Here is a 14,694-nt window from a genome sequence, read left to right as displayed (position 1 = left end):
CTGCCCCTCGCCTGCTCACACTCTGTCTCTCTCTCAAAAAATACATATTAAAAAAAAATCAAGTGTAATTAACACTGTTATATTAGTTTCAGATGTACAATATAATTATTCAACAATTCTATAATTTCTCAGTGCTCAGTAAGATAAGTGTACTGTTATTTCCCTTTATCTACTTCACTCATCCTCCCACCCCCTCCCCTCTGGTAACCACCAGCTTGTTCTCTGTATTTAAGAGTCTGTTTTTGGATCTCTTGTTTCCTTTGTTCATTCATTTGTTTTGGTTCTTAAATTCCATATGTGAGTGAAATCCTATCTGTTTTTCTCTGACAGATTTACTTCACTTAGCATTATATCCTCTAAGTCTATCATGTTGTTGCAAATGATAAGATTTATTTTTATGGCTGAGTATTCCATTATATATATACCACATCTTTTTTGTCCATTCATCTATGGAAGGACACTTGGGTTCTATATCTTAGCTATTGTAAATAATGCTGCAATAAACAGAGGAATGAGTGTATCTCTTCAAATTATTGTTTTCATTTTCTCTGGGTAAATAGTGGAATTACTGGACTATATAGTAATTCTCTTTTTAATTAAAAGCTATATTTTCAGTGTCTGTTTATTTTTGAAAGACAGAGCACGAGCAGGAGAGGGGCAGAGAAAGAGGGAGACAAAGAATGCGAAGCAAGTTCCAGGCTCTGAGCTGTCAGCAGAAAGCCTGATGCAGGGCTCAAACCCATGAACCATGAAATCATCACCTGAGCCTGAGTCAGATGCTTAACTGACTCAGCCACCCAGGCGCCCTCTCTTTTTCATTTTTAGAAAAGATTTTACTTATTGATTTTATTTATTTTTTAAATTTAAACTTTTTAGAGAGACAGAGAGAGTGTGTATGAGCAGGGAGGGAGGGGCAGAGGGGGGAGAGAGAGAGAAAGAGTCTTAAGCAGGCTCCACACTCAGTGCAAAACCCAATGCAGGGCTTGATCCCACAACCTTGGGATCATCAAGAGTTGGTCACTCAACTGACTGAGTCACCCAGGTGCTACTAAGTATTTTATTTTATTATTTTTTTAAATGTTTATTTATTTTTGAGAGAGTGAGCAAGCATGTGAGCATTCATGCAAGCAGGGGAGGGGCAGAGAGGGAGACAGAGAATCCCAACCAGGCTCCAATGCTGTCAGCACAGAGCCCCATGTAGGGTCTGAACCCATGAGACATGAGATCGTGACCTAAGCCAAAATCAAGAGTCGGATGCTTAACTGAGCCACAAGGTAGCCCAAGATTTTATTTTTAAGTAATCTCTATACTCAACATGGGGCTCAAACCCATAACCCCAAGGTCAGGAGTCACATGCTCTACCAACTGAGCCAGCTAAGCATCCCTCTTTTTAACTTTTGAAGAACCTCTGTGCTGTTTCCATCATTGCTGCACCAATTTGCATTCCCTGCAACAGAGCACAAAGTTTCCTTTTTCTTTACATCCTTGTCAACACTTGTTATTTCTTGTGTTCTTTATTTTAGCCATTCTAATGGGTATAAGGTAATTATCTCATTGTAGTTTTGATTTGCATTTCCCCAATGATTAGTAATATTGAACATCTTTTCATGTGTCTGTTGGCCATCTGTATGTCTTCTTTAGAAAAATGTCTCTTCCACTGGGTGTTATATGGAAACCAACTTGAAAATAAACTACGAAAGGAAAAAAAAATGTCTCTTAAGGTCCTCTGCCCATTTTAAAATCAGATTATTATTATTATTATTTTGGTGTTGAGTTATAGATGTTCTTATATTTTGGATATTAACTCCTTATTGGATATATTATTTGCAAATATCTTCTTCCACTCGGTAGGTTGCCTTTTTGTTTTATTTTTTTTTTAATTTTTTTTATTTCTTTCTGAGAGAGAGAGAGACAGTGTGAGCAGGGGAGGGTTAGAGAGAGAGGGAGACACAGAATCTGAAGCAGGCTCCAATCTCTGAGCTGGCTGTCAGCGCAGAGCCCGACGCGGGGCTTGAACCCACGAACTGTGAGATCATGACCTGAGCCAAAGTCGAATGCTTAACCGACTGAGCCACCCAGGTGCCCCAAGACTTTTTGTTTTATTGTTGGTTTCTTTCACTGTACAAAAGCTTTTTATTTTGGTGTAGTCCCAATAATTTAATTTTGCTTTTCTTTCTTTTGCCTTGATGTCACTTTTTACGATTCCTTGCTGTTTCTTTTCTATTTGCAATGTGACAAAGTGTCTGGTACACTTCTTGGTACAAGGCTCTTGATTTTTGCTGCGTGAATTACATTTTCCCTTTGATCTCTTGTGATAGTTTATACAGCAGACATAAAGCTTCTTACAGTGAAAAAATATATGAAATTGTATTATTTTTAAAAATAACTTTTATCTTCATTTTATGTAAAACAAAGACTTAATGCCTGGCTTTTTCTACCCTCTATCTTCCTTTCTGGTTTTCACTGCATTAATCTGAGGTTAACAATCCAATTTTAAAAAATCCTTTTTCTCACTTTTTTTCTTTTGCATTTTGTTTGTTACCATAGCAACAACAATCATTTCAACTTATCAGCATCAAAGTCTCTACTGAGTGGTGTTTTTATTCAGTTATCTCTCTATCTTTAGCTAGTTTCAAGGCTTATTGCCAGTTCTTTTCCCTCATTTAATCATTCATGAGTTTCTGATTCATGTCTTGGTGGCTTATTATACAATTATGAGCAATTTTTGCAGAAAAGGGAGTTAATTGGGTAGTGTATTAGTCAGAAACTCTTGTGGTTTCAAGTAACAGAAACCTACCTCAAACTGACTTTACTAAAAAAGAGAATATATTGGCTCGTGAGCATGTAAAGTCCAGATTCAGCTGATTACAGCCTCAAAATGTGTCATCAGGAAATTGTCTCTATCTCTGGATTCTGCTTTCTCTATCCTGCCTTCATCCTCAGAGGGCATTGCTCACATCATGGCATGTTTTGCCCCAACTGCCCTTGAACCCTAACAGAAAGGGAGCACTCTTTTTCCAATTGTTTCTATAACAGTCTAAGCCAAGTGTCATTGGCCTATATCAGGTAACCTGCCCATCCTTTGAACCAGTGTCTGTGACTCTGACTGGGTCACATGCTTACTTTTGACCTGAGGGTGGGGCCAGCCCTCCAAACCACTTAAGAGCATAGAAAGGACAGTTTGCCGAAGAAAGATTGGGTTGTTGCTTCCAGAGGAGGATTTGATGATGGGCAGGCAAACTGTCTGCAGTTTGGTGAACTGTCACCACTCTAGAGAGACAATAAGGAAGACATCTAGGTGGCCAGCTGCCCATCTAAGCAGGATTTTATGCTTAGATAGTGGTTTCACAGTGTTCCAGAACCTAGTTCTCCGCTTTGTGTTTGCAAATATTTGTTGCTGTCAGTATAGCTAGATGGTCCTTCCCTCTGGGCCTGACTCATGCTAACGTGACTCAGCAGAGACAGATGTATATGTAATCCCCATCTTAAGATAAATACTAATTGCCAAAGGACTTGAACAGGGCTGTCCTCTGGTTAGTGAATTTTCCCTGCTGAAAACCATAAGTGAAGCTGAACTCTAATTATAAGGTTAGTTAGCACCCATGGAACCAGGCAAGAGAAGTTCTCTGGAGAAAATTAGTGGCTATGATAGTGTGGTGGCTTTAAACTGTCCACAAATGGGGGTGTCTGGGTGGCTCAGTCAGCTAAGCATCCAACTTCGACTCAGCTCATGATCTCGCAGTCCATGAGTTCAAGTCCTATGTCAGGCTCTGTGCTGACTGCTTGGAGCCTGCTTCAGATTCTGTGTGTCTTTCTCTCTATGACCCTCTCCCTCTGTGTTCTGTCTCTTTCTCTTTCTCAAAAATAAATAAACATTAAAAATTTTTTAAAATGTCCACAAATGTTGGAAGAGTGAAGAGAGAACATCTCACAGGGTCAGAGAGAGGTATATGGTGTGACCAAGAGAGAGCCATGGGGAGCCCCTGATTTGCTTTAAGGGAAAAGGCATGGTCCAATTTGTTATGGAAAGAGTGATCTGGATACAAGGAGAAGCAACTGGAGATGAGCCACACTGAAAGCAGAAGGATTAAGGTTACTGTGGTCCTCTAGGTGAGAGAGTTGATCAGTAGTAGAATGGCAGTGGGAATGAAGTGGATATGTTTAAAACAGCGCTTTTCAAAAATGTTTAACTATGTGTGATTGGTGGCTGCTGGCTAGACATATAGTGATCATTTCACAATATTTACACATATTGAATCATATTGTACATCTGAAACTAACATAATATTATATGTTGATTATACCTCAATAAAAAATAAATAGTGCTTTTCAAAGTTTAATATGCATGCAAACCACCCGGGGATCTTGTTAAAATACAGATCCTGATTCAGTAGGTCTGGGTGAGGGCCTGAGATGCCACATTCCTGACAAACTCCCACACAATGCTGACACTGCTCGTTCGGACACCACACTTTGAATAACAAGGATTTTAGAACTATCATCAAAAATTTTTTTTAAAAAGATTTTATTTTTAAGTAAACTTTATGCCCAAAGTAGGGCTGAAACTTACAGTCTTGAAATCAAGAGTTGCATGCTCCACCAACTGAGCCAGCCAGGCACCCCAGGATTTCAGAAATATTAAAGAAACAGAATTTATTTTATTTATTTATTTTTCTTAAATAGTTTATTGTCAAGTTGGTTTCCATATAATACCCAGTGCTCATCCCCACAAGTGCCCTCCTCCATGCCCATCACCCCCTTCCCCACCCCACCCCCATCAGTCCTCAGTTTGTTCTCAGCATTCAAGAGTCTCTCATGGTTTACCTCCCGCCCTCTCCCCAACTATTTTTCCCCTTCTTCTCCCCCATGGTCCTCCGTTAAGTTCCTCTAATCCTCCTATTCGTGCAAAAATATCGTATCTATCCTTTTCTGCCTGACTTATTTCACTCAGCATAACACCCTCAAGTTCCATCCATGTTGCTACAAATGGCCAGATTTCATTCTTTCTCATTGCCATGTAGTATTCCATTGTATAGATGAATCACATCTTCTTGATCCATTTGTCTGTTGATGGAAAGAAACAGAATTTACAGGAGTTTGTGACTGGTTCAATGAGGGTGGAGGGGTGGGGGAGGGGAGAGTTGGCAATACGGGAAATGAGTTGGTAAGGATCATACTCAAATTTCCAGTTTGAGTATCTAGGTGGTGATGCTATCCCCAGATACAAGAGGAGGAACAGGTTTGGGTGGAGTAGATAATAATAAAAGATAACATTTATTGAGTACTTGCTATGTGCCAGGCTCTTTACATATATTGTCTTACTTATTCTGTACAAAAAACTTATGAGGTAGGTACTATTGTGATCTTTGTTTCAAGAGTGAGGAAACTGAGGCCAAGGTCAGGCAGGTAGTAAGTGGAGCAGCACAACAGAAACCCTCTGGCATTCTTGAGTGCAAACTCCTGCTCTAGCTGTTAGCAGCTTGGACATGTGGAGATAAAGTATCTATGGGGACGTCATATAAAGGTGTGTAGGTAGACAAGATGACCTGGAGTTCAGGAAAGAGATTCTTTTTTTTTTTTTTTAATTTTTTAGTGTTTTTATTTATTTCTGAGAGAGAGACAGCGTGAGCAGAGGAGGGTCAGAGAGAGAGGGAGACACAGGCTCTGAGCTAGCTGTCCGCACAGAGCCCAACGTGGGGCTTGAACCCACGAACTGTGAGATCATGACCTGAGCCGAAGTCGGATGCTCAACCAACTGAGCCACCCAGGTGCCCCAAGTTCAGGAAAGAGATTCTGAGCCATGGTTGAAGACCTGGGAGGAACTGAGGATTGGAGGGAATAAAACCACCCAAGGAAGGTTACGACTTACCTCCTCAGAGTGCTGTCAATCTTGTTCCATCTTCCTTTTGCATTTGATTATTACAAAGGAGGAATATGAAAAAAAAGTGTTTTTTAAAAAAATGTTTATTTATTTTGAGAAAGAGAGGGTGTGTGAGCAGGGGAGACGCAGAGGGAGAGGGAGAGAGAATCTCAAGCAGGCTCTGCACTGTCACCATGGAGCCTGACTTGGGGGTCGATCCCATGAACCATGAGATAATGACCTGAGCTGAAATCAAGAGCTGGACACTTAACTGACTAAGCCACCCAGGCACCCCAACAAGTGTTTGTTTTATTTTTATTGTTTTATTTTTTAATGTTTTTATTTTATTTTTGAGACAGAGAGAGACAGAGCATGAGCAGGGGAGGGGCAGAGAGAGGGACACAGAATGTGAAGCAGGCCCCAGGCTCTGAGTAGTCAGCACAGAGCCCCATGCAGGGCTCGAACTCACAAACTGTGAAATCATGACCTGAGCTAAAGTTGGACGCTTAACTGACTGAGCCACCCAGACGTCCCTGTTTGTTTTTTTAAATCAACAGTTTTGTTTTCCTTATTGGAGACTGTGTTTGTTCTTTATCTCTGAAATTTAAGAATTTTTCCAGATTACATCTTGAAGTTGGTTTATGCTTATTAATTTTTCTGGATCCCAGTGAATTCACTCAGTTTGCCACCTGCCCCTCAGATGTTTTCAGATCTAAGGAAAGTTGTATTATAATTTAAATTATCTCCTGTAATTGATTTGCTCTGTCTTCTTTTGAGGGATGCCTAAAGCTTGATGTTCTCCTACTCATTTTCCCTTTCTTAAAGAATTCCATCACTTTGAATTTTGCTCTTCTGCATTGTCAAATCTGCTTTTTACTGCACTATTGAATTTTACTTCAGTTACTATGGTTTTCCTTTCACAGTACTCTCTATCTTGGCCTGTTGTTTAAATATATATTTTTAATGTTAATTATTTCTTATATTTTTAAGTTTATTATTTATTTTGAGAGAAAGAGAGACAGAGTGTGGGAGAGGCAGAGAGAGAGAGAGAGAGAGAGAGAGAGAGAGAGAATATCAAGCAGGCTGTTTGCCATCAGCAAACAGCCTGATGCAGGGCTTGATCTCACAACGAGATCATGACCTGAGCTGAAATTAAGAGTCAGCTGCTTGACCAACTGAGCAATCCAGGAGCCCCTATTGGCCTGTTCTTTAAAAGATGCAACCTTCTCTTAATAAAGAATAAAAGTGAGGTGTATTCTAAAACTGGGTTCTGCTTAGTGGACTAAGTATGTTTCAAGGAGTAATTTTTGGTTCCGGCACTTTCTTTCTTTTTTAATGTTTATTTTTTTTTTTTGAGAGAGAGAGAGAGAGGGCGCGAGCGAGAGCGAGCAAGCAGGGGAGGGGGACAGAAGATCCCAAGTGGGCTCTGTGCTGACAGCAGCAAGCCCAACACGGGGCTAGAGCTCATAAACCGAGAGATCATGACCTGAGCTGGTCAGACACTCAACCAACTGAGCCATCCAGGTGCCCCTCTGGCACTTTATTTCTTATTTCATGTGCCACATATTTATTTTCCTACAAGGTTTTTAAAGAGTTTGCCTATTCACCTTTGAGACTGACTAACTGAAATTTACTGATGTAAAGAAGTCCAGAGTGGGGGGCTTTCAAGATCAGTGTTGGACAACTAGGATGCAGGATCTTAATCCTTATTCCCTCCCTCTCCACAGATGGCCTGAAATGGCTCAGAAGCAGTGGCTGCATCATTTCTGTTTCATTGTCTTAGCTATTCTTGGTAACCGCTTGCTTTAGGATTCGGATTTTCACTTTCCAGCCTCTGGTGTTTTTGAGTACTTTAGGGCCTCAGTTTGTATGTCTCGTTTTCTCTCAGTCTTATTGTCTGGGTTTTAGCATTTCCATCCTTGCATGTTTCAGTATGTCCTAAAGCTTCTGTCGGTATCTGGGTCTCAGTCCCTTAATCTCAACGTCTTTCTCCATTGCCCTCTAACCCTTCACTCTGCTTTATATTTCTTCATAGTACTTATTACAACTTGAGTATATATATATATATATATATTTTTTTTTTTTAAACCTCTCTTTTCTTTCTTTCTTATCTACCTATTTATCTCCTCTCTCTAGAATGTTGATGCCCAGGAACAATGTAGATGCTCAGCAAACACTGGTTGAACAAACCTGTCTGTTTAGGGGCTCCGGAGTCTCTCGCTTTAGTCTCCACCTTCGCGTTTCACACTTTCTCAGTATGCAAATCTCTTTTGTGGTCTCGGTCAAGCCTTTCGGTTTCTGTCCTTGTCTCAAGGCTTCTAAGTTTGTGGACCACTGACTCGCGCAGGCCTGCTGCAGGCCTGTGGCCGGTGTGTGGTGCGTTGACGTCCCTCATGCGCTGTCCCAGGTCGTACCCTGACTCAGTACACCGCTCCGGGGCTTTCCCTGCGCCGATAGTCTCTCTGGCTTAGCGATATACACCCCAACCCGACGCCTCTGTGTCCTTTTGCGTCTCCAGAGCCGCCTCCCGCGCCAACTCCCCCGCGAACACACGTGACCACGCAGGGCGGTGACTCTACCGCCGCCGCAGTGCTCCGCCCAGACTTCGCCGCTTCCGCTGGCCAGCGCAGCCACGCCCCCAAGCGGGGGAGAGCCAATCCGCGTGCACGCTTCTTGGCTCCGCCCTGGCGCCCTCCTCGGCGCGCGCCCCTCCCTCCGCCCGCCGGCCCGCCCGTCAGTCAGTCAGGCAGGCAGTCGGTCCGAGTGGCCGTGGCTCTCCAGCTTTTGTAAACGGTATACTCCTTGCTCCTTTCCCGGTCAGCGTCGGCAGCTGCACCCGCAGCGGCGCGGTCCCTCCGGGAGGCGCGGCGTGAGCCGAGCGGCGGCCGCGGAGCGTCGAGCCCTTCGCGGCGGAGGCGGCGGCGGCGGCCCGGCAGCCAACATGGCGGCGGCAGCGGCGGCGGGCGCGGGCCCGGAGATGGTCCGCGGGCAGGTGTTCGACGTGGGACCGCGCTACACCAACCTCTCTTATATCGGCGAGGGCGCCTACGGCATGGTGTGGTGAGTGTCCACGCCCGCCCGCAGACCTGGCCACGCCCGCCCACCCCACCGCCTGGGGACACAGCGGACGCAGCCTCGGCCTCGTAGGCGCCCCGGCCTCCCGCGCCGGTGCGACCCCAATCCTTGGCTTCACTGCGGTCCCTGCGCCGGGAGCCTCGGGTGGGGCCCGGGAGGCGGTGGAGGCTTTGGGTGTTGCTCGCGGCGGTTCGCGGGCCGGCCTTCGCTTGCCGGGGCCCGGGGAGGGGCGTAGGGGGCTGAGGCCAGCACCCAGGGACCCCCCAGACCCGGGCACAGCGCGGAGTTTAGAGCCAGGACCACCGGCAGGGGAACGGAACGGAAGCGGTCCCCCGTCTCCTTCCATACCCCCCCCCGCCCCGTTTGCTAGCATCGTGGCCTTCTTTTTGACATCCAGTTGTAAAGCCAGAAATTCCTTCAGATGCTTGTCGATGGTGTTGGCCGCGGTCTTGAAAGCGGTTCGCCTCGGCATGTGTGCAGAACGTCGAAATAATTATCTCCCCTTGCCCATTTTACGCGAACGACTTTCGTTAAATATCTTTCTTCAGTGGTGCAAACGGTGCTCTCCTGCGCCGGCTTTCTATAAAAAGCATTAGTGGCAGCAGTGTTAGTTATGAAATATTTTAAATTTGAAGTTTTTAGATGGGTTTTAATATCCATACTGATTGCGTTTAATGAAGAATAAGCCAGCACTGCTCTCTTATTAGAGTCGTTTGGAGTTGGGCCTAATTGGACTCTCCTACCCACCCCCCCCCTCCGGTGAGCTTTCTTGCCAGCATAAATGTATTCATACGCTTTAGCACAATTGCTCTGGACTTTTCCTGTTAATGTTTTAGTGGTCAATATATATGCAGTCATAATGGGATTCTTGCAGAATCACATGCAGCTTCTCTTATCTTGATCCATATTCCTCAGAAACGTTTGTAGTTCTTAGAACTAGCTGTATTGTTTTGTGCTGATGAGGACTTAATGGAAGTGTAGACTCCCTTACACCTAAGTCTTCTTGTGAGTGTGTTTTGTTTTGATTGAAAGAAGCAAACTAATATTTATTAAACACTTGGTGGCAGGTGCTGTTCTAGGTATATTATCTCATTTTATTTGAACACCCACTTCGATGGAGAAAAAGGTGGTGATAACCCTCTTTCAAGTGAGAAAGTATTTGTAAGTGAAGCAAATTCTTCAGGTCATACAAGTAGCATCCAGACTTGAGATTGTAGATTACGATCCTATATCAAATGCTGCAGCTCTTTCTGTTATACCCTACTGCCCTTAAATAGTGTTATTAATAATTTCAGAATTTTAGTATATATTACTGTTATAAGTAAATATATTTTTTGAAATATATTCAAATTTGAATGATTGTGATTTTAGAAATGCCATAAAGGCATGATTTAACAAGTGTCTTCGATAGAAAGACTTAAAAAAATCCTAGGGGCGCCTGGGTGGCTCAGTCGGTTAAGTGTCCAGTTTGGCTCAGGTCATGATATCACGGTTCATGGGCTCGAGCCCTGCGTCGGGCTCTGTGCTGACAGCTAGCTCAGAGCCTGGAGCCTGTCTTTGGATGCTGTGTCTTGCTCTCTCTCTATGACCCTCCCCTGCTCATGCTGCCTCTCTCTCTCTCTCTCTCTCTCTCAGAAATAAATAAACATTTAAAAAAAATCCTAATTGAGTCTTGACTATTTTCATTCTCTTGAGGATTAAAATGCTTCACATATACAACTGTGAAAAGTAGTGAACTCAGAGGATTAGGAACCAAAAGAAAATTTACATTAGGTCAGGTCTAAAATAAGGGCCTAGAAGGTAACAAAGTATTGCCCACAGCATCACCTCTCTGTCATACATCTGATTGCTATTGTACCTGCTGGTAAGTATCCCAGTAAGCACGTCTTGTGGGAGGCTCAGGATTGTGCATAAAGTCCTTGGGCTCTTTTAAAAAATTCACCATGTAAAATATGGACTGAAAAAGTCTTTAGGTTTAGGAGACTTCACTTTGAAAGTTTTTTTTTTTCTTGATAAGATTTTTACCAGTCTGAAGATCATTTACATATAGTAAGTATTTCTGTCATTGTCTTAGAGTTACTGGACCTTCTAAGTCTCTATCAGGGGAGATGCCAAGTACTTTTACTATAATTTTCCTTTCCTGAGTAAAATCCAAATACAAGTATAATTGGAATTACAATCTTGAGTCCAGGTTATAGCTTTTTATCCTCATCTAAATAAAAATTAAATCTGCATTGCACATTCTTAGCATTTAATAAATGTTGATTAACAGTGCTGGGTTTATGGAGGGCTTCTTGAATCAAATGTTAATATTTAAATAGTGATTTTTTAAAAAAATGTGACACAGACAATGTTGAAGATTTTCAGGAAATTAAGAATTTTGCCTTTTTGTGCAGAGCCCTTTCCTAATTATTATATGGAAGGTATAAAGATGAAGAGTGGAGTTGAGTTGGGTCTTCAAGAGTGGGTATGATTTTCATGGATAATAGGCTCAAGTGACAGTTTGAGCTGTGAAATCTAATCTTGGAAAAGTAGGTGGCAAGCTGTAGAGAACTCTAAAGGCAAAATTGAGTTTCATTGTATATTTGTGCAATGAAGAAGCATTGGTGGTTTTGAAAACAGGCAGTCACATGGTCAATTCATAGATTTTTGGGGAAGATAAATCAACACTGTGGACATGATAGAAAAAAATGTGGGGGATTCGGTTAGGTTATTGTACTGCGTGGGCATGAAGTGATACAGTGGCATTGAAGGGTAACGTGTTGAGAGACCTTATTAAGATGGAGTCCATGGGGTTCCTGGCTGGCTCAGTTGTGGAGCAATCAACTCTTGATGTCAGGATTGTAAACTCGAGCCCCACGTTGGTGCAGAGATTATTTACAAATAAAATCTTTCAAAAAAAAAAAAAAAAGGGAGTGTCCATAATGGCTCTTCTCAGAAGAATGATAGAAAGAATGAATTATGGCAAGTATGGGAAGAAGCAAAGGATAATGAGATCTTAAAGGGTAAGGGTCTTAGAAATGAGTTTTGGACTTAAGAGGGATTTCTGAGACCAGGATTTCTGAGATTGTATACGGTCATATTTGTTAATTCTAAGACTTCTAGTTTGAGAGCCCGGAGGATGGTGGTGCTGTTATCAGAGAAGAAATACTGGAGGTAGAGCAGGCTTATTTGGGAGAAGTAGTGAGTATGGACTTGTTAAGTTGTGATGCCTGTAGGCCATTTAGGCTATGTCCAGAAGGCATCTTGAAATTTAGAAGAGGGAAGTCGAAACTGGAGGTGAAAATTTATGTAAGTAGTAATCTTGCATGGATGAGCACAGATTCTTATTTGAGGTTATTAAGTGAAATTGCAAGCAGATGTATATGTTTATCTTCTTAGTAAATAATCCATAGCATTCAATAGATTTTCAAAGGGGTCTGTTGTCCCAGAAAGGTTAAGAACTACTGAGGTAGAACAGGAAGACCACAAAGATAACCCAGACAAATATTTTTAAGAGGTAGGTGAAGGAATAGGAATCTGAGGACTGGTAAGACCTAGAAGAATCAGAAAAAAAGAAAAAAAATGCATGACAGAGGAGAAATTGAAGCTGTGTATGCTTGTTCGTTTATTAACTAAGATAAGTATTTATTTTGAGTAAGTTGAGTTTGAAACACTTTCTGGTCATAGGGTCACCTCCATAGAGATACTGGTTGAAATAGAGATACTTTAAGAATGGATAAGGTAAGAAAAATATGTCAGAATTGAGCCAAAGAAGTGCCTACTTTAGGTGTCAATAGAGAACAAGTTACAGAAGAAGACAGAGGAAGTGAGCTAGAGCCACAGGACAACCAGGAGTTCTCATCGTCACAGGACCCGAGGGAGATTGTGGTCATAAGGGATGGCATTGAATACTATAGAGGATGAACGATGCAGCTGGAAGGCAAGCTGTTGGACTTGCTGATTTTTCTACTTCTAAAAAAACCAGATGGTTTCAAGCAAAATTCCAGTGTGATCACCTTCCTAATGGTATAATATCCTGTTGTACTAAAACTTTTTGATTATGGCAGACTAGTAGAACCACCATTTAAATCAGCACTTTCTGTTTTGTATACATTAGTTAATCCTCATAACCACACTGCAAATGTGGCTACTCTGTATGAAAGTGAGGAAACTTGAGACAGGGAGAGATGTTAGTTAGCTTGACCAAGGACACACAGCTAGGAAGTGACAGAGCATCCCAGCCTGTATGGTTCCTAAATGATGCTCTACCAAAGATCAAAGTTGAGAAAATATATGCTTTTGGTAACAGAAATATCTGTTGTCTCCCTGCTTGTATCACTTTTTTAGCCTTTTTAAAAACTTTTCACGTAGGTATTTCAGAAAATATTTGTTGAGCACCTATTACATGCCAGGATTCACATGGTCCCTGCCCTTTAGTACTTTTATTTTTATTTATTTATTTTTAAATTTTCTAATGTTTTATTTATTTCTAGGAGAGAGAGAGAGACAGCGTGAGCAGGGGCGGGTCAGAGAGAGGGAGTGACAGACTCTGAAACAGGCTCCAGGCTCTGAGCTGGCAGTCAGCACAGAGCCCGATGCGGGGCTCGAACCCACGAACCGCGAGATCATGACCTAAGCGAAAGTCGGACGCTCAACCGACTAAGCCACCCAGGCGCCCCCCTTTAGTACTTTTAGTCCAAAGTAATAAAGAGCATATACCAGTCCATTCAGAAAGAATGTGTGTAGTGCTATGAGATAAAGGAGGCCTGAGTGATGTGGAGCTGTTGAGCTGTCTTTCTATGGCTTCACAGACTTTTGAGCACGGTCTTGATGTATGACGAGGAGTTTGCCTTGAACATGCATTCTAGGTAGAGGAGAATTAGGTCAGGAAAACCACAGGTTGTTTGAGATGGCAAGAGTATAGGGTGCCTTCAGGAGAAAGCTGGAGTTGAGACAGCCGAGATGGGCAGGGTCAAATCCTGAAGGACATTGTGAGGAGTTAAGACTTCATTTGTTAAGTGAGAGTCGTTAAAGGATGGTCTTTCTCTTCCAGTTCCTTGTCAAATGTTGTGAATTATTTGTTTGAAGGACAAGACTAGCAGAAGTGCATATCATTTATTGAATCTCAAGACAAATGGATCTGGATTTGAATTCTTAGTTTTGTTTAATTGTTAATTTTTTTTAATGTTTATTTTTGGGAGTGTGTGCGCGCGCACTGCATGTAAGCCGGGGTGGGGGGTGGGGAGCGGGCAGAGGGAGAGGGAGACACAGAATCCAAAGCAGGCTCCAGGCTCTGAGCTGTCAGCACAGAGCCCAACTCACAAACTGTGTGATCATGACCCGAGCTGGTCGACGCTTAGCCGACTGAGCCACACAGGTGTCCCGATTGTTAATTTTTCTTAATTTTATTTTTAAGTAATCTCTGCACCCAACATGGGGCTTGAACTCAAAACCCCTAGGTCAAGAGTCACATGCTCTACCAAATGAGTCAGCTAGAAGTCTCTGTTAACTTTTTTTTAAAGACTTGTTTATTTTTGAGAGAGAGAGCGCTCAAGCGGGGAAGGGCAGAGAGATTGGGACAGAAGAACCAAAGCAGGCCCATGCTGTCTATCAGCATAGAGCCTGATGCAGGGCTTGAACTCATGAGCCACGGGGGTATGACCTTCAGTTGGATGCTCAACTTACTGAGTCACCCGGATGCTAATCTGTTAACTTTTAATAAAGAAGTCTCTTGTATACTTTTGGGAGTTGAAAGATCTGAGTATACCAGTTTACAT

The 14,694-nt window shown here is 42.5% G+C and overlaps 1 protein-coding gene and 1 long non-coding RNA gene across 2 annotated transcripts in view; one reads left to right on the top strand and one right to left on the bottom strand.

Moving 5' to 3' along the window:
* Window positions 1–5,052: 5,052 nt before the first annotated feature.
* LOC120238874 lies at window positions 5,053–8,431 on the bottom strand. Its single transcript, XR_005530319.1, has 3 exons — window positions 8,051–8,431; window positions 5,870–5,903; window positions 5,053–5,064 (listed from the first exon to the last, which is right to left on the bottom strand). It is a non-coding gene; the product is annotated as an uncharacterized LOC120238874 (long non-coding RNA).
* Window positions 8,432–8,587: 156 nt separating this feature from the next.
* Window positions 8,588–14,694, top strand: part of MAPK1 (mitogen-activated protein kinase 1) — a 106,010-nt gene continuing 99,903 nt past the window's right edge. Inside the window, exon 1 of the mRNA XM_039242860.1 lies at window positions 8,588–8,920. Within this exon, the coding sequence (XP_039098791.1) occupies window positions 8,802–8,920 (119 nt within the window). The 5' untranslated portion in view covers window positions 8,588–8,801. The remainder of the gene's footprint in view (window positions 8,921–14,694) is intronic.

Source organism: Hyaena hyaena, unplaced genomic scaffold, assembly GCF_003009895.1.
Source record: "Hyaena hyaena isolate Hyena2069 unplaced genomic scaffold, ASM300989v1 scaffold_219, whole genome shotgun sequence".
NCBI lineage: Eukaryota > Metazoa > Chordata > Mammalia > Carnivora > Hyaenidae > Hyaena > Hyaena hyaena.
Note: the sequence above shows the minus strand (reverse complement) of the source record. Positions and strands in the feature narration are given on the sequence as shown.